General features: G+C 42.1%; 2 protein-coding genes across 4 annotated transcripts; both read right to left on the bottom strand.

Moving 5' to 3' along the window:
• Nucleotides 1–1,999: 1,999 nt before the first annotated feature.
• On the bottom strand, nucleotides 2,000–10,888 carry LOC115359839 (chitinase-3-like protein 1). Its single transcript, XM_030052480.1, has 12 exons — nucleotides 10,861–10,888; nucleotides 10,426–10,452; nucleotides 9,035–9,239; nucleotides 8,112–8,165; nucleotides 7,330–7,495; nucleotides 6,942–7,042; nucleotides 6,618–6,720; nucleotides 5,939–6,121; nucleotides 5,318–5,434; nucleotides 3,719–3,851; nucleotides 2,722–3,064; nucleotides 2,000–2,015 (listed from the first exon to the last, which is right to left on the bottom strand). The coding sequence occupies exons 1-12, from the start codon at nucleotides 10,886–10,888 to the stop codon at nucleotides 2,000–2,002; spliced, it is 1,476 nt and encodes a 491-aa protein (XP_029908340.1).
• A 3,869-nt stretch (nucleotides 10,889–14,757) lies between these two features.
• Nucleotides 14,758–20,971, bottom strand: LOC115359369 (acidic mammalian chitinase-like). Of its 3 annotated transcripts, XM_030051797.1 has the most exons (12): nucleotides 20,896–20,971; nucleotides 20,497–20,555; nucleotides 20,341–20,367; nucleotides 18,788–18,992; nucleotides 18,139–18,195; nucleotides 17,838–18,003; nucleotides 17,609–17,733; nucleotides 16,706–16,829; nucleotides 16,353–16,535; nucleotides 15,656–15,772; nucleotides 15,432–15,564; nucleotides 14,758–15,105 (listed from the first exon to the last, which is right to left on the bottom strand). In XM_030051797.1, exons 2-12 carry the CDS (start codon nucleotides 20,519–20,521, stop codon nucleotides 14,870–14,872), a joined length of 1,398 nt encoding a protein of 465 aa, XP_029907657.1. In that variant the 5' UTR covers nucleotides 20,522–20,555; nucleotides 20,896–20,971; the 3' UTR covers nucleotides 14,758–14,869. The 3 variants fall into 3 exon arrangements, with proteins under 3 accessions (XP_029907657.1, XP_029907659.1, XP_029907660.1); XM_030051799.1 differs by lacking the exon at nucleotides 20,341–20,367; XM_030051800.1 differs by lacking the exons at nucleotides 18,788–18,992; nucleotides 20,341–20,367; nucleotides 20,497–20,555; nucleotides 20,896–20,971 and adding an exon at nucleotides 18,374–18,487.
• Nucleotides 20,972–23,813: the final 2,842 nt, after the last annotated feature.

The raw sequence follows: 23,813 nt of genomic DNA, 5'->3' as shown, positions 1-23,813 counted from the left end.
TAATTTTTGATATGTATTTGTTTTTCTCTGGTATTTTGGTGGATATGAAATCTGCCTTACAAACTCAACAAAAAATAAGCATTAAAAACAATAAACCAAACAAATCCTCTTTAAAAATGAATTCAAACCAAACTCAAATTGAAAACACAAAGTGTGAAATGACATTAGTTTTTATTTTGAATGAAAAATGCCAAACTATAATAACCTTCTAAGAGCCAAGAGAGTGTGAGTGAATGATGCTTTCTGAGGTGTGTTGTGTGTCTTCTCCCCATCAGATGCCTGTGATCTCACACTGGATCCAAACACAGTGAACAGAAAGCTCCGTCTGTCTGAGGACAACAAGAAGGTGACGATGGGGTGGCAGTCGTATCCTGATCACCCAGACAGATTTGACCGGATGACTCAGGTTCTGTGTAGAGAAGGTCTGACTGGGCGATGTTACTGGGAGGTCCAGTGGAGTGGAGTGGTTCATATAGCAGTGACTTACAGAGGAATCACAAGAAGTGGTGATGACTCTCAGCTTGGAGACAATAATCAGTCCTGGAGTCTGATGTGCCATGATCACAGCTACTCTGTCAAACACAACAGTGAGGACACCAGACTCTCTGTCCGTCCCCTTGGATCTGACAGAGTAGCAGTGTATCTGGACTGCTCTGCTGGGACTGTGTCCTTCTACAGAGTCTCTTCTGACAGACTGAGACTCCTGCACACCTTCAGATCCACCTTCACTGAGCCGCTCCTCCCTGGGTTTCGTTTGGGGTCAGATGGTTCTTCTATTGTGGTTGAGCTGCCAGTTTCTCAGAAACAAACTCTGACCTGAAAGAGTTTAGAACATGTTTGACTGATTTGTGGTTTATAGATATTTTTTTTATTATTATTGTATCAGGCGTCTTGGTGGATAATTGTTTATTGATTGATTGGACAGGTTTGTCATTATAATGTTTGTATATTCAAATCTTAATGTTGTGCAAAAGTGTCATTTAAACCTCCTCCTCCACTGATTAATATATATATTTTTTTGTATTTCTAGTCACTAAACACAGACGTGAGAATGACAGCACATTGCTCACTGCAGAGCTGTGACTGCAGCCCCTCTCCTTTTGTGCCCCTCCCTTCACCTGTTGATCTCCAAGTCACATTAACATGTTTAACGCTCTATACCTGATGTTTTACTGTCAACAGATTTGTATTTCATGTTGGACAGTGCACATTAATAAACACATGACTGAAAATGTGTCAGAGGCTTTTCTCACCTGCAGCCCCTGGCCAGGTGTTCCACAGGTTTCCTAAAACTGAAGAGGCTGGGTGTGTGTGTGTGTGTGTGTGTGTGTTTGTGTGTGTGTGTGTGTGTGTGTGTGTGTGTGTGTGTGTGTGTGTGTGTGTGTGTGTGTGTTTGTGTGTGTGTGTGTGTGTGTGTGTGTGTGTGTGTGTGTGTGTGTGGACATTATTTAGGCACCAGTGTTACAATTGGACGTTTAGTTCAATGTTTCTTGCATTATCCAATGTATTACATAGTTCAGGGCAGCTTGGCTGCTAAGCAGAGGATAGACACAGCAGGAGCCAGATGTACTTTCTCTATCTTGTTATTTAGGTCTGTTGCAGTAGATACACGCCCAGTCAACATTCACACACATAGCATCACACATTCTAGAAACAAGGCATGGACAGTGGTTGGCCTGTCCATGTCCGGGTAACTGGCCAATATTCTCGGTTGCGTTTAAGTCCAGCCTCTGTACGGGGCAGGCCCAGCCCAAGAACATAAATGTGGATCATTTCCTGATATCGGGGTCTTTCTGACTGAGATCCTGCGGAGCTCTGTCACACTGAGACCAGCGCTGCCTTGCTTTATATGTGACCATAATAAATATTGCATCAGAAAATTGAAGACTGACTCCGGTCTGTTCTTGGGCTTTCAACAAAAGAATCGGGAGCTGACACCAGGACTTCATAAAGCAAGGAGACAATAAGGTGCATTAATGCATGAACACAGCAAAGGAGCTTAGGCAGAGCCACCTCTGGGTCACAGAGCCCACACAGGTGATCAGGTGACATACTGGCCAGTGGTTTCCATGGAGACGATGAGCTGGAGCATCGCTTTTCCAAACCCTCATCATCACTGCTCTCACGTCTTCATCACAAGCATCCCATCATGCCTCAGTCCACATGAGGCTGCATCATCACAGCACACACGGCTCTTAGAGGGTTGATTATATTACATTCCTGCATGTAATGTTTTAACAAATATATGTCCAGATGTACGTTTGGGCATTCATCTGCATTTATGAAGGTGACTTTACATGTTTACATATTAATATGACACACTCAGCCAACCAGCTCTAAATTTAATGTTTTGTTTTATTGTCTAAATTTCTTTGGTTTAAATAAGTAAAAATTTGACCACAAATAAAAAGCAGCAGGCTGTGTGGTGTGTGTCCACACACACTCAGGGTCACGTGTGTGTCCACACACACTCGGGGTCACGTGTGTGTCCACACACACTCTGAGTCACGTGTGTGTCCACACACTCAGAGTCACGTGTGTGTCCACACACACTCGGGGTCACGTGTGTGTCCACACACACTCGGGGTCTCGTGTGTGTGTCCACACACTCAGAGTCACGTGTGTGTCCACACACACTCGGGGTCACGTGTGTGTCCACACACACTCGGGGTCTCGTGTGTGTGTCCACACACTCAGAGTCACGTGTGTGTCCACACACACAGCAGAGCAGCAGCTGCCAGGCTGGCGGTGGCGGGCTGCGTCCACACGGCGGCGCTGTGCTGCACGGTGAGGCTGTGACACCTGGTCACTGACGTCTGGCTGTGCTGGCAGCTGTAGAAGGTGAGGGGGGCCCGGGACCTCAGGTACAGCCCGTCAGGTCTGCGCCTGCAGAAGCCGTCATCGGGATAGACCACACTGATGTTCAGGAGGCAGCTGCTGCCCGGCTGCAGCGGGGGGGAGCTGCTGGGACGGGACGGCTCCTCTGTGGGACGTCCCGTTACAGGAGGGAGGGGCGAGGAGGTGGCAAGAGACGTCTGCAGGGGGGACGTTAGCGACGCCTGGTCTGAAAGGACAAATGAAGGGAAAATACATGAAAGGTACTCTTCAGACTAGCTCACCTGGTACAGGTGTGCCTCTTATCAAGGCTGAGTCCTGCTTGTCTGCTGTGCAGCCTCAGTCCTGCAGGTGGCAGTGTTGCACATGAGCTGGTTTGTGCTGGACATGGTGGCTCACCAAGTCTGGCTCACAAACCAGTTTCTGGTTATAATAAAGTGAATGACGAGGCTGTTTCATTAAATTACGTGTAAAGAAATTATAACACAGCTCCTAATAAAAGCAGGTGCATATTAGATGAAGTATACTTAAAGGTGCCGTATGTAAAGTGTAAGTGATGTATATGAGGCTGTTTGGACTCAACTGACAATGAATAAATAAATAAATAAATAAATAAATATGGAATGATCACACAATTTCATGGTAGAGTCAACATGGTTCTCATGATGGGCTTGTCTGGCTGATAAATTCTTTGTTTCTTACACCTTTTCTCTCAGTTGGGTCTAAACTGTCCTCACCTCAGTCAACCTTTAAATACGTGACTAAACTAAACTAAACTGCAGTACAAGCACAGAGAAGCTGCTGAATGCTCAAGTAATGATGGTGCTCGGTGTGTGTGTGTGTGTGTGTGTGTGTGTGTGTGTGTGTGTGATCTCAGCGTTACCTGTCCTGAGCAGACTCCTCAGGTGTGATATCAGAGGGTATTGGCCCCGCCCACAGAAGCGTCCGGAGAAGTCGTCCATGTCGAGCGTCCAGACCGCGGCTCCTGCCAGCCCCCGACTCCTCAGGAAGGAAACCTGAGAGGAGGAGGAGGAGGAGGAGGAGGACAGCAGCTTCCACACTGTTCAGTTCAGGTTCAGTTTTTGGATTCATCTTCATAATAAATGACAGTCACAAATGGGTTTGAATCCCAGCTCTATCAGTGCCCTTGACCTTGAGCAAGGCACTGGCTCGGAGCTGGCTTTGGTCCCTGGGTGCTGCACAGAAGAGGGATTTCTTAAGGGGATAAATAAAACATAACTTCACTTGTCAGTTTTGTTCTGGTTGATTAGTGAAGGAGAACGTCGGGGTGATGGAGGAGATCACGTCCTCCTTTTTGCTACATTTGATTTTTTAATGTGATATTTAGAAATTGGATCTATTGTTTTGAAAATTAATTTGATCAAGTTGGAAGCTACTGAAATTTAAAATCGGCAATAACAGACCATTGCAAACGGGAAAATCACATCATGGATTGGGAGAAGACAAAAGTCATCCGCACTCAAGACAACAAACAGCAGCGCTGGTTAATGGAGGCGGTGGAGATCAGAAAACGAGCGCAAACCACAATGAACCGGGACGAGGGGGCCTACATGCTCTCCACAACCTGGGACAGCATACTCAAGCAGCGGAGTGACGGCAAGAGGCGTGGCCGACCTGTCAAATTTGACAGGTAGGCTACGCCTCTAAGCGTAACATCAGCTGATAAAGACACGTCACACACCATCTAGTGACACCTCTGATGAAGGCGGAAGCTTACCGCCGAAACATGTCAGGTAAGAAGAAACCTGTTTCGTGTCTGATACAGATGAAACTTTATGATCTATATAATGATGTTATTATCAGTCAGTCCCTAACGGCTGATTGGCTGAAATAAAGATCAGCTAAATGTGTGTTTGACTGCTCATCCTAAACCTCCAGGTGTGCTCTTAAAGAAGAATTGTGTAAATGCGTTACACTTTTGATTCAGATACAGATTCTAAAAGGCAAATTGAACTTCAAAACATTGCATACAATCTAAAAATACGACAAACCAATTAGTAGAGCTGGGATGATGTGATTATCTCCCGGTCTGATGCTATCATGATACCTGAGTGCCAACTGTCAGTTTGTGTGGAGCAGCAGAGCTCCTCTGAATGGCCTCGCTCTCTAGTTTGTGTGTGTAAAGTCTGATGAGGCTGTGATTCTCCTAGAGGTCACTAGAGGTCATTTTCTCCAGCGACGTCCAGTTTGACAAAAGTCTCTGCCTGCAGTGAAATGGCTGCTATGGGGGCCAACATCATCACACAGGAATCAAATGTGGCTCATTGAATCCACAAGAGTCTCAGCTTTCCAGTCAAAGCCAACTGATGCAGCTCCAAGACTGTTTAGGCCCCAGTCTGCACACACACACCATTTTACAACAGGCCACAAGAACACATGTGGACTGCAGGCTTTGGGGCCCAAACTGCATGGGATTAGCAGAAGGTGGGCGTGTCTGCAAAGGAAAAATTATTTTCAGTACCTTGGCCTCGTAGCTCCTCTGGTTGTCGAAGCCGACCCAGTCCAGCCCCTTGATGGCGAAGGGAACGCTCTGACCTTCGACCCACTGGACTGAACTTCCTGTCAGGAAGGAGCAGGTCTGCACAGCGAGCAGCAGCCGCATTAACACAACACAACACACACCTGCTTCTGCACTGCTTCTCATGCTGTGTGTCTCCCTCACTACAGCTGCTACACCTCATTACTTTTAGTAGCAGAACAGTAGTACTAGTAGTAGTAATATCAGAAGTAGTACTAGTTATAATACAGTTGTTGAATAAAACAGTTGTAGTAGTAGTGGTAGTAGTATTGGTAGTAGCAGCACTACTAGTAGTAGTAGCAGCAGTGGTAGCTGTAGTATAAATAAGTAGTAATACAAGTAGTAGTACTAGTAGTAATAGCAGCAGTAGTTGTGTAGTAGTAGTGGTAGTAGTAATAGTAGAAGTAGCAGTTATCATAGTTCATATTATATGCAATGTACTATATGTTTTCAAATGAAGTATATGAAGTATATGAGGTACTATATGTTCCTGGCAGTATCTGTGTTGTGTTCAGGTGCGTGTTCCTGGCAGTATCTGTGTTGTGTTCAGTTGCGTGCGGTCACCTCGTAGTGGCTCCACACGCCGCTCTGCTGGCTGAAGGGGGCGGGGCCTGCAGGCCCGCTGGCGGCGGCTCCCAGGCCGGCTGCAGGACCGGCCAGCCTGAAGGAGCGGCTGTGTGCGGGGAAGCCCAGCAGCAGCTTCCCTGCCGGAGCTCCACGCTCCAGCCAGAACTGCAGGACGCCAGCCTGACGGGAGGGCAGCGACAGCAAACCGTAAAAATCAGCTTCAGTGGCAGGAAAGTGTGTGACTGAACATGGAGGGGCGATGACGAAGTCGTTTTTAGAACAGAGAACAGTGCTCCATGTTATATTCTCCACTTTACTCTCCTTAACGCTGCTCCAGTTTCTGATGCTAAATATAGACAGAGCTGCAGCAGGAAGAAGAAACTAAAATATGCAGCATATTTTCACTTTGCTGGACAGTTGGTTGGTTGTAGAGAACTGCATCGTCTAATCATTGCTAATCATTGTGTGTCTGCAGGTGAGTCTGCAGGTGTGTCTGCAGGTGTGTCTGCAGGTGTGTCTGCAGGTGAGTCTGCAGGTGTGTCTGCAGGTGTGTCTGCAGGTGAGTCTGCAGGTGTGTCTGCAGGTGTGTCTGCAGGTGAGTCTGCAGGTGTGTCTGCAGGTGTGTCTGCAGGTGAGTCTGCAGGTGAGTCTGCAGGTGAGTCTACTGGTTTCTCACCACGCTGGCATTGTCTCCTCTGTGCAGTGGACTGTGGTGAGCCGTCACTCTGCCATCATCACTGAGGAGGTCAAAGGTCTTCACACTGATGAAGTCCAGGTATCTGCACACACACACACACACACACACACACACACACACACACACACACGTGTTCGTTCAGTGTGACCAATTTAATGATAACACCACTGAAATTTAATCCGACATCAACAACAACGATAATAATAATAATAATGAAATTTTTTTTTTATATCATTATAACATTTCATAGCACATTTCATTTGAAATATAAAAACGTAAGGGTAAAGATAATGTGAGCCTTACTTGGAGATCTCAGCGATATCATATCCCTGTCCCGTCACTCCTGCAGACAGAAGCAGGTGAGTGTTTCCTCCCGTCTCGGCTCCGTAGGCCTCTGCCAGCTCCTGCAAGGAAACACAGCAACACTGAAACCAGCTGTGCACACATGTTTCATTTCTTTTAAACTTTATGTGCTGACAAATTGTGTTGTGTTATAAAAATACAGCTTCTGACTATGAAAAATGAAATGCTACTCAGTTTGTAACTGAGTCTCTATACAGAGGTGGCCATCAGCAGCCACTAGATGGCACTAAAACATCATAAAATAACATTTTCTGCCTCTAATGGAAACAAAACTCACATTTGGATATTATTGACTGGACTGGAAACAGAACCTGAATGTCTTCATCACCTTGCAGAGCAGAGTGAACCTCTGCTTGTTTTCTGGAGAACCTCCACCCGATCCAGGATCCTCCCAGTCCAGATCCAGACCATCAAACCCGTGAGTCCTCAGGAACTTGATCGTGGAGTGGATGAACTTCTGGCGGTTTGCAGCGCTGGACATCATGATGGAGAACCTGGACGATGAGACAGAGTTTCAGAACCACCACACAAACTGGACCTAACATCAGACCTGGTCTCCGACTTTAACATAACTTTCCGTCAGACCTTCAACAGGCACTGAAGTTCACCTGCAGCATCGAGCCTCTCCATGAGCGACTGATGTAAGATGCAACACATTTTACACCTGAAAAGCCACGTCTTCTGGAGGAATACAGCGCTGAAGAAGCTGTGTTTTTTAGTTTGGATCAACTCAACAGAAATCTGCAGAGACACCAAGCGTGGGAGAAAATAAATAAAAAGATAAACAGCCCCTGATCAATACCTACAGCTGATCAGCACTCGGCATGTTCAACAGTAACCTGTGTTCAGGTTTTCCAGGTCCCTGTTGTGTTGTGGTGTTGTTGCCAAGTTTGTGTTGCTGGCCAATCAAAGATGTGCACAGTGACGGAGTGACACGGCTAAACCGGATCTCAGAAGGTTTGCAAGGTGAACCAGCTGTGAACTGGCACCAACCCTAACCCGGAACTACAACCAGGTTAGAGGACAAGAATAGTAATAATAATAATAAGAAGAAGAAGAAGAAGAAGAAGAAGAAGAAGAAGAAGACTTGGTAACAGAGAAGAGACTCACTGGGTTGTGTGGCTCTGCTCTCTGACTGACAGCAGCGTCTTCAGCCTCGAGTTTCTGCTCCACAGGAAGACAGAGAGAAAGAAAATGATTGGCTGTATTTAATATGGATCGACCAATAACGATACCGATTATTAGTAATCAAGGATGTCGATAGCCAACATTTAAGGCTGAAAACTGCAGCATCAAAACTTACAGTATTATAGAAGCTGTACAAACCTTGTTTTGAATTAACAGATATATAATTGATGTAACAGAAAATTACTCCTAAAAAATCTAAGAAAATTAGCAAAGAACAGCCTGAGAATTACAAAACAACCTTAAAAATGACAAGGAAACTTGACATATAATTACTGCAATGATATATTTAAAGGTCAGTGATGCTGTGTTATCACACAGCCTCAGGTGCACCAGGTGAAGACTGTTGGAGCTGAAAACACAGCAGCCGAGGTTTTGAAATCATATTTAGTCATGTAATAATAAAGGCTCTTTCTGCCTCGGATGTTCCCTAAGTTTTCTGCTTGTATTCAACACAAGATGTTAATTTTTAAAGGAGACCAACTTTAATATATTTTCCATTGATCCAGCTCTCTCCATAGAGCAGCTGCTTTTTGTTTTCCTGCTGAAGAATCCAAGGCAGCGACTTTCTGATTCATTTTAGGAAACAAGTCTGACTGGTTTTTATATCGGCCATCGTGTCAATCAAAGTTACCATATAGATTATTGAAAAAAAAATATTATTGATATCGTAAATACAATTAACTCAAAGAGGATGGGAAAAAAGTCATAAAAAAGGCAATTATCAAAACTCAAACCACGCAGGAAGTGTTGTTTTTACAGATCTGACAGTGATTCTTGAAAAATTCAGAGTATCGGCTCAATAATTAATACAACCTGTACACGTGTAGGGAGCAGGAAACTCTCACCTGTTCTTCAGCTCATTGAAGGATTTGTAGAGGCTTCTCTCGCTCCACTCGTGCTCACTGATCTCATTCTCGTGGCTGATGACAGCGAAGGTGTACACCAGGTGTGTGCACAGGTAAGGATCCACATTTTCAGGCAGGAATTTGCCCACCCCGGTCCTGTACTGCGACCAGTTGGTGAAATAACACACCAGTCTGGTTGTGGCTGCTGGGGTGAGGAAGGGGGGGGGGGGGGAAATCAATTTTCTTCAATTTTCTATATAATTTAGAGGTACTAAATTATGGAATGACTTTTCTCATCTGGTAGAAAAGTATTTTTTTACATTTTTATTTAACCAGGTAAATCCCACTGAGAATGTGAGATCTCTTTTAGAGGCGAACCCTGGCCAAGACAGCAGCAGCAGCTCCAAAATGACTCACAGCAAACAAGAACGTACAGTATAAAACATACAAAACAAAACATTTGAAATATAATCGGCTGAGAAGAATCACAGTGACAAACTCCAGTGGATTCTGTCTCTGTAGCCTTCACTGTTTTTTTAAAAGCCCAAAGCGAGGTCAGCAGCAGAAAGTCAGTCGAACACAGGCTGTAAATACCGGCTATAATTGAAATATATCTATAATGAGCAATGGTTGCACCACAACAGTAAATGACTGTATCGTCGGCATAGAAATACATAGAAAACGTGCATTTGGAATGTTTAGGCCTCGACTGCTGGTATAAATAGTAAATAAATAAAAATAAAATAAATAAAAGTGGACCCGAGACAGAACCTTGGGGGACCCCTGCCTCAACGTGCTCAGTCCTCTCTGAGAGCTGATTGGCCAAACAGCCAACGGGCTGCTGAGACAACCCCACGCTGAGCAACCGCTGTGTCAGGGTGCGGCGCTCGGCTCTGATCCAATCTGCTGCTCGATAAAATGATACAAAACATGTTCAAAGGAACATGTAATCACTCATCTGTCACTGCTGTTTCTCATGTATTGTTTCACAGAGTCATGTATTATTATGGCTGCATAACAGTCAGTCTAGGTGTGTGAGAGAATGTCCCCCTCACTAACACACACACACACACACACACACACACTTTCATCACACAGTCATACATATAACTCCCTCACATTTTGTGCTTTTATTTTGATATTTCAACTGTTACTGTTTGTTGTTTTATTTATTTATTTTTTTGCTCACCTCACTTTTTTCTTGTATTTATTTACTGTTTGCCAATGTTGTCATGTGGCTTCAGATAAGGGCTCAGGATATTATTGGCTTTCTTCATTATTTCTCCGTATTTTAAATTGTGGAAAAACATAAAACTATGTAACTAAACATTATTCTGCAACTCGGCACAAACAAAACATCCTGGTATCATGGATGAAAACACATGACTCACCGATCTGGATGCAGAGCTGCAGACTCACTGCAGGAGGAACAGGTCTGAGGTCAGTTTCATTTAACACAAGAGAGTGTGTTCACCTCTGCAAAAACAGATTCGAGCTAAATAAATGCTGCTCCTGGAGAGGAACAGGAGCTCACTGTGGTTTGTAATGTTTCATATAAGGTACTTTCTGGATCCAAACACCAAAATTGTTTGAATGCAAAAGTCAGTATGTTCTATGCATTAACCTGTAGTAAGGGTTTTTTCTTTTCTTTTCTTTTCTTTTTGTTTTTTTACATGTTATCTGGGAAAAACAAAACATGGTTTAAAGAAATTAATATGATTGCAGATTTATGTTTTTGGGAACATGCCTTTTTTTTGTTCAAAAAGCAGCCCAGTAGATTTCTGAAAAAATAGAAAAAAAATCAGTAAAAAAAAACAATTTCTCACCGATTATACTTGATATTCCTGCATTCATGTCAGCGTGGCGTTTGACTCCTCTGGGATCAGGACGGGACGGGTGGGACGTGAACACGGTGTTATTGTCACTCCACAGTTTCCTCTCACATTACTGAGAGTCACATGACGACAAGCCTTAAAATAGACATTTGCTCTGTGACACAACGGCAGCGTCCCGGGGTGATGACATGAGCCGTGGTCCAAGGCCTTTTGTGTGTCGAATGAGAAAAAAAAAAAAAAAAAAAAAAAAAAAAACAGTGCAGGGGCTCCTCATGCTATGAAATTAATAATATGAAATATTATGAAATTATGAAATTATACAATTACTATAATCTTCTTGTGCTTAAATTCTTGTGGAAGGAAGCAGACTTTCACAAGCTTTTGAACTGTTTCTGACTTTGCTGGTGGCCCTCAGGGGCCCGCGGGTGTCCCTGCACCAAACTCTATTCAACTGGAAATTTAAAAAAGCATAACATGTCTTATACTTTTAGAAACTATTTTCCAGGAGTTTCTGCAGCTTTTCCTCCTCAAGGCCACATGATGACTTTTCCCTGAAAATGATTTCTCCTTGATGGAAAAGGGGCGGAGCCGACACCTGCCGGCCAAGCCCAAGTCAGTTTATCATAACAGAGCTTTTACTTCAAGATGCTGTGACATTAATTGGTTACTTGATTTAATCTGGATTATATCTGTGAGCAGTGTTAGTGCTCGTCTGATGGACTGACCTGCATCGTGACATTTTACTATCACTACTCAGAAATATTGAAATACTTATGAAAAAAATTCTTTTGCTGCAGAGTAAAGACCACCAGCAGTTTGATGACCACAAGGTGGCGCTCTATACCCCTAGATTGGGATTGAGCAGTCTATCTAAGCTCTGCTGATTTGAAAACAAATATGTGACAGCTGATGGTGAACTCACTTTAAATGTTGCAGGTGTGTGTGTGTGTGTGTGTGTGTGTGTGCGTGTGTTGTGTATGGATTTATTCACTTAAGAAAAAAAGAAAAAAGATAATTATCTAAATTCAGAAAAAAACAGATTTTATTTTTCTTTGGTGCATGCTAAATCACAGAAACAACAGGACAGACGAGATTAGCATACTATTTTTTAAAAATATTTTGTCCATAGAAATTACAGTGACCTGTTTTCATATTTTGACCCAGAGCAGTTGTGACATTAAACCCATTTATGAAACTCAACACCTGCCTCACCTGTACCATCTAATATCTGTCAGTGTAACGGTGAGATGTTGTTGCTGACAGACAGAGACAGAGACAAAGCAGGAGACACATTAAACTGTCAGCCTGTCACCTGGGGACACATCACCTGGACGGACACCCTGCTACTGCAGTGCAAGGCCTGCCACTCTGCTGGTATGTGACTGCAGTAGAAGTAGAAGTACTGTTCCTCTGCTGGTATTTGACTGCAGTAGAAGTAGAAGTACTGTTCCTCTGCTGGTATTTGACTGCAGTAGAAGTAGAAGTACTGTTCCTCTGCTGGTATGTGACTGCAGTAGAAGTAGAAGTAGTGCAGTAAAAATGTCCTGCAGTAAAAGTCCAAAGTGTCTCATGTCAAATGTCCTGGCAGTAAAAGTGACTGAGCTCCTTTTTCCAAACAGTAACTGTGTTAGCTGGGATGTTTTCATGCAGTTAGAAAAGGAGGAGAGAACACGCTGCACACTGCATGCTTTTAAAGGGGCATTATGCACAAATGAAGTGAGGACCCTGTAGACTTAACTGACACAGGTGGCTCTGAAGCGGTCTGATTTACACAGTGGATCATGTGGATTTGAAATACATGACTTTGAATTACTTTTTTTTTTTTTTAAATCCCAAGTAGCCAGGCTAATAACTCCCATAGATTTCAAGTCTTTATGCTAAGCTAACAGGAAATGCTACCCATAGGAACTGAACCACTGGACGTCCAGAGGTGAAGATGGTGTCCAACATCTGCTCTCAGTCTGGGGACATCTTGAAATGGGGATTTTGACCAACATGTTGGAGTTTTACTTATACCTCGCTAACTTAATGAAAAAAATTAATTTACCCAATGCTCTGCTCGTTATGTTAAAATCCTGCTCACCTCCTACCTGTTAACTGCCTTTGTGTCCACAGTGCTGTTTGACTCTGTACTGTCAGGCCAAATGTGTTCTTATCCAATTAAATAAAGTGAACAAGATGAATTGTGTTTGTATGGTGGAACATTCTGTTATCACAAACTGGCTCTGGTGGCTGTGTCTGTCTGAAATGTCAAAACACCGTTCGGGCTGGCGCGGTGATGTAATGAGGAAGTGAGTCAATATCCAGGAGGCTGGGAGCGACCAGGATTTGTGGGAGGTTCAGGTTTCACGGCGGCTGGAAGCGGCTCACACCCGCTGTTGTTCGCTGACGTTTTGTAATCCCTGAGCGTCCTCAGATAAACCTCCGAGGGCTGAAACACGGCTCGGCTTCTGCCACCTAAAGAAACACGAACCACAGGGAGTTTTACAGGATTCCTCTCATAACACTGCTTAAAGTCCCGAGGAACCAAACATCATACATAACATACATATATCATAACAGGCTTTGGAAACATGGAACCCAACAGGAGCATATCCACAGTGTGTGGATTCCTTTAACCCATAACCCCCAAACACAGAGCTGGGGCACACAGGACCCTGGGAACGCTGGAATGACTCCAAAAAACTTGTAGAAGAGAATTTATGACACATCTCACAAAGTCGCAGAAACAATCTGAACCTGCATATTTTTGAACGTTTGTGACCTGATAAAAGCCTCAGCGGTCAGAAAACATTGTCCTCTAGTAAATAACTGCCCTACAGTTTCTCCTAAAAATGACCTTCCCACACAACTGAACTGCATTTATTTATTACATGAAGGGGGAAACACATTTTGTTGTAGATGATGTTTGTTTCTGATGCATCACAAACATGTTTCTAATCAACATATCTTGTATATCATATCATATTTTAGCCAGTTTTGTTACTTTAGCCACAAAAACCACTTGGTTATGGTCGGGGAAAGGTTCGGCTTAAGCATAGGAACCACTTGGTTATGATAAAGGAACATAAATTTTGTGAAAAACAAATACCAGCTTTGCTTTGCGCTGGACACGTAATCCACAACAAAAATGACTGAAGCATACTTGAGAATGCAGTTTATTTGTATGAGAATGTGATTTTTAGGAGACAGGGCTCTTGTTTCTACTACTGAAGTTTATTCAGCCCTGCTTAGCTCACAAATAAGATCTAATGTGAAAGTGTCTTGTTTCTTTTTTGTGACCAAACAACAGAATTTCAGGGACTCAAATTCAAAACAGTGGGGACACTGAACAATGTTCAGCCTGTCTTCCTGTCTGCTGTTTAATTGGCTAGTTAATGAGTTAATATTTGTGCATCTCTGGATATTAGAAGTTGTTTAGAGGATGCTAGACATGAAATAATGTAAACTACTAAAATTGTGCTGTATCTAGCTGTGACATAGCTGGGCACATTTGGAAACATCTTGAAAAGGATATTCATTATTTTAGCAAAATTTATGGACTTAAGTTGTGCATGTTAGATGCTCACAGTTGTTTGTGATATATAAATATGTAATGAATCAATTAAACTGTGTGGCTAATAGTGGTGTACATTTAGCTGAACATATTTTGTGCAATATGAGAGCTACGACAGCAGCAGCGTTGAAATCGTGTCTAGAGCTCACTGGGATAGTTCCAGTTTAGACAAGGAAACTGAGCAGTGCCTTGCATTAAGATTTAAAATACAAATGTCCACTTAAAAAATACCACAAGAAGATATAGGCTAATGTTCCTTAACACTAATGAAAAGAAAGACTGCATCAATGCTTTGCAGAAAAACAATTTATTTATTTGTACAGAGGTTTCAGAAAACTGGCAAGACCCATTTATGAATCTATAAAATGTTGATTTTTTTTTTTTTTTTTTTTTTTTTTGCATTAGCTTGTTTGTATTAGCATTCACCTTGCACATTCTAGGTCATCATTTGGGCCAGATACAGCACTTGCAGCTGTCGTCAAAGACGGATCCGGTTCCACAGTATCTGATGTGGGTTTCACCAGCAGCGCACATGTAGAAGCTTGTCTTGTCGTCTGGGTTGGCGTACAAGCCGTCGGGTTTGCCGTTGCAGAATCCGGGGCCTGGCTTGTGGGTGGTGGTGGTGGGAGGTGTGGTGGGGGTGGTGATGCTGGGGTCAGGAGTGGTGGTTGGGGGCAGCTCTGGACAGAGAAAAACATGATGAGAAACACTGTCTTCACACTGAGGCCTGCATCGAAATAAGGAACTCCTGATTGGACTGTCATCTCTCCTCTGATTGGAGGTTATCAGTGGTAATCAGCACTCCCCACCCCCATCACACCCAAACCCACCCGCCCCACCCCTGGGTTTGGGTTAGTAGGTCCCTACTGCGCCTCCTGGTGACTCAGAAGCTGTTAGCATCTATGGTATAGACTGTAGGACTACGAGACAGACCATAGGACTGTAGAGAGGAGTGTGTGTGTTTAAACAACCTGAGTGATGGCCCAAAGGTTTCTGAGATACACACCAATATCTAGAAGCTTGCGGAGGTGTGACAGCAGAGGGTGTTTGCCCTCTCCACAGAATCGTCCTGCAAAGTCGTCCAGATCCAGTGCCCACACAAAGGCACCGCCAAAGTTCTGCTCCTGCAGGTAGCGAACCTGAGGGGCGGAAACAAAACATGAAATGGTACAAATGTGCCTCAGATGTGCTGTGGATATGCAGAAACTGTAGCACTGAGGTGCCACCTACCTTGATCTCGTAGCTCTCCCGGGTATCGAATCCCACCCACTCGCTGTTCTTGGTGGCATAAGGAACCTTCTGGTCTTCAATCCACTGGATGGTGGTGCCCTTCACAAAGCCACAGATCTGGACCACACAAGAGGGAAAGGATTTTTAGGATCTTACTGGACTGTATTATGTTCCAAAGTGTGATGTACCAAAAGAGAAGTTTGTCTCAGTGTTTTTCTAAAGGACCGTTATGGATGGCTGTTGCGCTGTGGTTTTGCATAGGTTAGCTTGCTTAGACATGAGGCTAATTACCCATCAACCCTTGTGCATCAGGACGAGGATGCATGGGTAGACTATCATCAGTGCGGTGTAAATTATATGTTGTTATGATTTTTATGGATTTTTTGCTAATAATATGATGGACTCATGTTATAGTGTGTTTTCAGACATTTTTAATTAAAAAAAAACTTTGAAAACATATTCAAACAATAATTTGGTGACCCTCTAGGGGTCAACAACCCCCTGTTGAAGACCTAGGCTCTAGAGTTAAGTGTTTTATGGTTTTGTTCACCTGCCCACGGGCTGCTGATGTAAATTAGCTTGTAGGTAACTTTTTTTTTTTTTTTTTAACAAAGCGTCTTTTCTCTTTTTTGAGATTAATATATTTTGTACACAGTGTCTGACATAAATAAAAGTAATAAACTGAATGAAACTAAACCTCGTAGTAGGACCAGAAGCCGGCTTCACGCGTGTATGGTCCAGCAGATGCAGGGCCGCTAGCTGGGGCTCCGACGCCGGTGTTTGATGATGTCAGTCGGAAAGTACGACCGTAAGCTGCGAAACCCATCCTCAGCTTCTCCACCGGGGTGCCGTTGTCCCTCCAGTACCTCATAGCAAAGTCCTAATGGAGCAATTATTGGAGAGACAGGTTGTAATTGTATCTTGTGCAAGATCACTATATGCCTGCCAAGATTCCATCCAGGTCCGTCCAATTCTGGCTTTCCATTGTGTGCTTCTTTCTCTCTTGATTTACCATATGACTTATAATGTGCCTGTACAGTTTATCCTTACAGTGTTGAAGTAGACAAGGTCGCCGTGGTCGTGGGATCCTTGGAATAGTGGGCTGTTGTGTCCGGTGAACTGCTCCCAAGTTCCATGGAAGTCGTAGGTCATCACATTGATGAAGTCCAGATACCTTTGGACACATGAACACACACACTCTGCATTCAAATCCAGTCTGTTCTGAGCTCTTGAACATTAAATAAACTTGAACTTGAACTTTTTCTTTCTGTTTTGTTGATTTTGGCACATAAGAACAATGTCATTGACTCCTGCACACTGTCTTAAGAAAATACACAATGTTTTGGTCCTTAGACCTTCACCAGGTGAGACCTTTAGGATCAAGACATTGGGTATTCACAATAAAGTTTATTGCAAGTGTAAGACACTATGTAGGAATCTTCTTTTTTTGCCTGTTTTACCCCTCTTCCTATGCACATGTCTGCAAGAAGCTTAAGGAGTTCACGAGCCTTAATAATCAAGTTTTGAACTCTAGAGGTAGAAAATGCCCTGATGCATCTGAAAATGCAAATGTAGGTGCTTTACTAACAGAACTGCAGTTCACTAGGAGTGAGAGTGTAATCTGAGCCAACGACACCAAAAACTTTATGACTGAAATGACATTGACATCTACTAACCAGCAGCGCCTCCTACCTGGAAAGAATAGCATGACCAAACAAAGTCTAGGCTGAAGCTCAGAATTAGCAATTTCTTTGTGTTTTTAACTGATTTGAACAGCAGAAAAAAACATAAATGACGTAATTGAAGTCCAACAATAGACTCAGACCTCACCCCCTACTCCCTCGCCAAAATTTATATTCTCACAGGCTGAGTGGTTCCACCCACTCACAATGATATCGTTTTTGATAATTCTCATTCCTTGCTTTAAGTGACAGCTATCCAAACTGAACCTACTTGGCGATCTCAGCGATCTCATATCCTCCATCGATGGTTCCCTTCCCTGCAGACACGGCGGCGGTCAGCATGAGCTGGGTGTTGCCGTTGGCTGCAGCATCGGCCTCATAGGCAGCAACAAGCTCCTGCAAATTCACAAGACATTTTTCAGATTTTCCAAGTTCGAGTGGAGTCAATAGTCAAATCAGTCCTCATTGATCCATGGTCTTGTAAAAGTCAGTGATTCAACCTTGCAGAGCAGAGTGAACCTCTGCTTGTCCTCTGGAGGACTTCCACGAGCTCCTGGATACTCCCAGTCCAGATCCAGACCGTCAAATCCATGAGTCCTCAGGAATTTGATCGTGGACTGGATGAACTTCTGGCGGTTTGCTGCGTTGGACACCATGATGGAGAACCTGGAGTACATTACATATGCTGCTGTAATAACAATCGTAACTGTGGATGTAAGTTCATAACAAAACAAAATTTATTTAAAATAAATCTATTTATTTTTTTGTTTGTTTTTTGGTAAGCAGAACATGAATACTCACTGGGTCGAACCGAAGTTCCATCCTCCAACTGCCAGCAGAGTCTTCAGATGAGGGTTCCTCAACACAGAAGAGAAGATTAAGGAAGGTTATTATATTGTCTATGTGGCACAAAATGTTGGCTCGGTAGACCAGCACATTTTTTAAGTTTATTCTAAGCTAGGGCTGTGACAATCACCATCATATCAGTACTTCAATGCTGTACGGGGTTTCACAAACATTTTACACATTTACTAACTGTGGTCGCTCCGTTTTAGGTTCGCCTCCAGAGGATGGATACATGCAGGTGGCATGTAGGTTGTAATGGTTAAAAGAGGGAGAAGTAGAACAGATAAGAGGGCAGAAAAGAGCATCAGTGTGGCTCCTGTCAATGTCCTTCAAGCTTTCCACTGAACTTGCAATGCAGATAAATCCGACCTCCTACTTGGAAAAGTTTAAAGAGATGCCAGTCGGAAATTCAAGTCAGAGTTAAGGAGAAAATCTGAAATCTCAAAGTTTTGCTAAATTAACCATATATGACACCACTACAATATAGTGGACAACACAGTCAACAATAAATTACATTTTCTTTGACTAGATTTTTTAATTAGTTAGCATTTAGTTAGTTTTTTTTTTAAGGCAAAAGTGGCTCGGTCTTTTCTTGGTCTCTTACTTGGTCTTCAGGGCGTTGAAGGACTTGTAGAGGACCTCGTCGTTCCACTCGTAGGTGACCAGTTCGTTGTTGCTGTTGATGATGGAGAAGGCGTAGATCAGGGTGGTGCACAGGAAGGGATCCACGTCTTCTGGCTTGTACTTGCCCTGGTCTGGTCTGTACTGGGACCAGTTGGTGAAGTAGCACACCATCTGGGTGGCAGTAGCTGGGGAAGTGGGAGTCATTTAGATGTCAGATCTTTGTACAGTGTAGTGGTTTGTATGGCAACTTAATCCCCATAAGACAAATCCAGACAGGCAGTAACAGGAAATTTAACCTGACAGGAGAACTTCCTCTGTCTATTAACTTGGACTGCTGCCATATATAGTGAAGTATATGTTGAGATTAGGGATGTGATAGTATACTGGAATTCTGTATTTAACAATACAAAAATGTGACAATATGTTATGTTCATGGTATGTGTTTATCAAATTGTACTGTGAGATAAGCATACTGTCCCATGCCTATTCCCAATAGCAATTTATATAGCCAAGTTTTATGATTTTCACAGTTCATGATAAAGCACAGTAGTTGCTGTGTTAATGGCTCGGTTGCTAAGTTCACCTGGCTGGCCGAGCAGAGGAGATGATAGCAGCTAATCAGCCATAAAGCCACACAGCAGGGCTTCCAGTGAGCTGATAAGCACTGTATGACTGTGAGGAACCTTGTCCTGGTTATTTATTTATTTATCCATTTAACTATGTATTGAATTGTGTATGAAACTGAATAAAGAAGTGCATGTTCAGACTCAACTGGACTGTACCTTTTTAGTCCAAATACATGGAAATGTGTCTTGCAATCAATGTTCCAATCATTTCTCACATACAAAATAAATATACTAAACATTTAAACATAAAATTTGTCATATGTGAAGAGGCAATGCGACTTAGAACAGAACGCCGTCCTAACTAGGGAGTGACACGTCACACCCCCCACGTCCAGCACAGGGGCATAAATACCAAACATCAAATTACTATAAGACAGTACAAGTACAAAACTCTGTAAATGTACCCCAAATATTCATCAGTAAAAAAACAAAACCCTTCTTAGTAAATAAAAAAAACGGCCACACAACAAACCAATGAGCCAACACTGCAGCAGCATTACATAAATATATGTTGCTGCTTTTAAATCTAGTCTTAAAATCTGTTCAACAAAGTGGCTTTTCCTAATAAATGATAGTATTTTCTTCCTTGGTTCACTAGCCCTTGTGTTTTTTTCTTTTTTCTTTTTTTTTTTTTTTTTTACCCTTTTGCAGTTGTTCCTAATATTTCTTATGTTTTTAACTTGTGTGTATATTGCATATATATCACCACACGTTGTGCTTATTGCTTGAAAAGTGCTCTATAAATAAAATTTATTATTATTATATAATATATACTCATTCTTGTCTTTCACACCTGTGTCATTAAATAGATGCACAGAGTGTTTTTCTGTTCTGTGCAAATCCATAATGAAACTACAATACTGATAATTTTTGGTTTGGAAATAAATGAATCAGAAGCATGACTTACCCAGCTGGCATAGCACCAGGCACAGGCCTGCAGAGAGAGAGAAACAGTTGACATCAATAACTGGTTGTAATAATACACCGACTGTACAGATCATTTAGTGTTGTTATGGTTTGCAGATGATGATCCATCTTATATTAGGGAGTAATGACAACTCACCTGCAAGAATGGTGAGCTTGGTCATCTTGATCTCAAAGCTCACAACTCCACTTTTTAAACTGCAACAGAACATGAACAAAACTGTTTCAACACGTGAGCAAAGAGAGACATCATTTGCCATGAACTCTGGCATGATTTTTCCTAACATTTCATATTCAAACCTTTGCATTCCCCAACACAATTCCCCAACATGTAGTAGCAAGCAATAATAAACCAGTGGATAAACTGGCCATGAGTAGTTGTAAACTTAAGTAAACATTTACTGCTTGGCCTATAAAGACACTAAAACAAAAATTTAGTCATGGCTACTAACAGTAAATAAACAATATTATTTAATTTAATAAAGAAACTGACCCCAACCCTAACCCCCCCCCCACCCCCCAGCCAAGCCTACTGTACCTTGGGACCTTCACCAGATTAAGAAGAACCAAAGAAAGACCCAACGAGCAGCAGCGATGTCTGCTTTTTATACTGTTTTGATGGTGGTGTGATACGGGTCGAGATCACACAACAGAAGTGTGTCACATTACGGCAAGAGATAACAAACATTATTGGGTCATGATAATCTACTGAGATAAGTTCTGTAAGTCCGAAGTGACGGCTGGTTTATGGCGGTCCAGTGCAGAACCGAGCTCTTACGCAACATGTCACTTCATTAATGATCATTTTGACATTTTTGGGTTTTTTTTTTTTCATGTGTTGCAACAGGAGTGCCAGCTTCACTGGAGCTACAGTATACTGACCTTTAGAGTGGTTTCATTTCCATTTTTGTTCTTATGTTTTGTCTTTTGAGTATTGCACCACTCTTTACCTGGCTTGACTCTCTTGAAAAAGACATGAACCTCAGTTGACTACATGGTTAAATAAAGGTTAAATAAATAACAATGATAATGACAATAATGAATAAATCGTTCCACTTTACTGTCTATTCATATTTTACAAGTGACTATGATAAAGATACAGAATCTACAGTGTTTACCCAACAAAATAAAACAAAATTCACATTCTCATAGAAAATTGTTTGTCATTAAGATTCATCATCTGTTTCATCAGATTTACATTTATATTTTGCTAATGGATGCCTACAGTTCACATTCCAGGAATATTTATCTTCACATTTCTTTGTCTTTTTCTTTGGTTGCTAGGTAACGCTGCACAGAAGCATCCTGCTGCACACACAGTTTTCTTCAGTGCACCACACACCGACCAGGTCAGAATGCATCAGCTGGCCAGCTACTTTAAGACATTACATGAATAAATTAATTTGATAAAAATAAACTTGAGTGCTCCTAACCAGCCAGATCACATCAGAAAGCAGACGTCTTGAATTCTTGAAGTGATGCCAACACTGAACACAAATAACACCACCAGTACAATCGATATTAACAATGACAACATTAATAGTTGCAATGAATGAATTTAATGGATATTACACCACCATGTCTCCATCACTTGCAAACAAGCAACAATAAACTTTATATGTCATTTTTCAAAATCAGCTTACAAAGTGCTTCACCACATGGTAATCAAACAGTAGAGGAATGAGGAGAGAGGGTGCTTTGTAAAATACAGCAGCAAGACACACATTAAAACAGGACTTGGATACAGCGACACAAAAACGAGTCATCATATCAGCAACAGCATATTGATTAAGCATCTATAAATGTACTTTAACATATAATAAGTTTATAGGTGGAACTTAAAAGAAGATAGTGACCTTGTGGTGACGTGTTCTAGGAGCCACTAAACAAGGCTGATAGGGGATTAATAAATCTGAAATATAATTTAGGACTTAACCCTGTAATTGTTTAAATGCCTAAAGATTTTAAATTAATTCTAAAACTTTCAAGCAGCCAGTGCAACAAGGCAAGGCTAAGGGCAACACGCTCAGATGTCATGAATTTGGTCAAAAAGTCTAGCAGCTGTATGTTGAACCAGCAGAATGCAGGAAAATGGCTTTATGACTGAACCCTGTGAGCACAGGGAGTTACAGTAGTCAAACGATAAAGAGATAAATGTTTGAATGACGTTTTCAAGGTGAATAGATGATTAAAACAAATGTTTTGGTTACATTCCTGAGCTAGAGGAAACTGTATTGCACAGACTTTGCCCCATGACCCTCAAAAGGGAAGTCAGAGTCCAAGATCTAAACTGTGGTTGGAATTTTTAGCAGTCAATAAGCTGCCAAGACCTAACTGGATTGAACTAGTTCTGAGGCCAATTGAGATGAACTTTGATTTAGTGTCAGTTAGCTTGGAAATTCCTGAGACATCCAGGCCAGACCATCCATCTCACCTGGGTTTGTGGGACATGGAGCTGAGTTGTGCTTGCAAGTTATATGACCCAAGAGGGGGCATGTACATTGAAAACAAAGAGACCTCAAGACCAAGCCCTGGGGGACACCACAGGTCAGGGGGCAAAACAGGCAGAAGCATCTCCAAGTAGAACAGAAACTATGTCAGTGATGTTAAGAGCACAACCAATCAAGGGCTGAGCACCAATGCCAGCCTGTTTTTACAAACAATTAATTGAAATGTTGTGATCAACAGTGTTGAAAGTATATCTCAAAGAGTATTAAAACTGAGCAGCACAAGAATAAGTGACAGGCAGAAAATCATTTGTGACCTTAAAGGAATAGTACAACATGTTTTAAACTTCCCCAGACTGAGATCAGATGATGGACACCATGTTCACATCTGTATGCCCAGTGGTTCAGTTCCTTTGGGTAACATTTCCTGTTAGCTTAGCATAAAGACTTGAGGTCTGGCGAGGCATTAGTGTAGCCTAATTTACAATTTCACCATCTAACCTCTCCTAAAGCAACCCTTGGTTTTGTGTTTTAATCCCTAAATTTGTTTCCCCAGGTCAGTTTGAATATCTTGTCAGACATTTCAAATCATCCATCCATCCATCCATATGTTACTGTTATTCATAAAGAAATCAATTTAAAAGAAACAACCTTTTCTGTGTGTCTGTGGAGGTTCTCAGTCCTCAAGTTCTTCAGTTAAGAATTTTTGATTAACAATGTCATCAACAAATTGCAGTTGATCAGAAATACTGAATACTGAAATACATTTTTCCAACATTTCTTCACAGTAAAGCAACTTGTTACAGAGGTAAATCTATAGTTGCAACTTTTCAAAATTGCAGCACTAACTCAGTTTAGACGTGTCGTCCCTGAAGTGTTGGACACTGAAAATGAACCACTTAATGATTTTGGTACCAAAGTTTTGCATTTTTCATTAGTTTTTATTTTTATATGGTTTTGACTTTTTGTTTTCAGTTTCAGTTTAGTTTTAATTAGTTTTTAAAGCGAG

Source organism: Myripristis murdjan, chromosome 5 (genome assembly GCF_902150065.1).
Source record: "Myripristis murdjan chromosome 5, fMyrMur1.1, whole genome shotgun sequence".
In the NCBI taxonomy this organism is placed as follows: domain Eukaryota; kingdom Metazoa; phylum Chordata; class Actinopteri; order Holocentriformes; family Holocentridae; genus Myripristis; species Myripristis murdjan.
This window is presented reverse-complemented; position numbering and strand designations above follow the sequence as displayed.

Bases quoted from the DNA above. Each gene is read 5' to 3' on its own strand.
- LOC115359839 (XM_030052480.1), bottom strand. From the start codon at position 10,888: ATGAATGCAGGAATATCAAGTATAATCG. The intron at 6,721-6,941 runs GTAAGGCTCACA...GTGTGTGTGCAG, and splicing joins GATATCGCTGAGATCTCCAA to ATACCTGGACTTCATCAGTG. The intron at 5,435-5,938 runs GTGACCGCACGC...CTCGCTGTGCAG, and splicing joins GCGTGTGGAGCCACTACGAG to ACCTGCTCCTTCCTGACAGG.
- LOC115359369 (XM_030051797.1), bottom strand. From the start codon at position 20,521: ATGACCAAGCTCACCATTCTTGCAG. The intron at 20,368-20,496 runs GTGAGTTGTCAT...CTCTCTCTGCAG, and splicing joins CAAGCTCACCATTCTTGCAG to GCCTGTGCCTGGTGCTATGC. The intron at 16,830-17,608 runs GTAGGTTCAGTT...ATGTGTCCAAAG, and splicing joins GAGATCGCTGAGATCGCCAA to GTATCTGGACTTCATCAATG.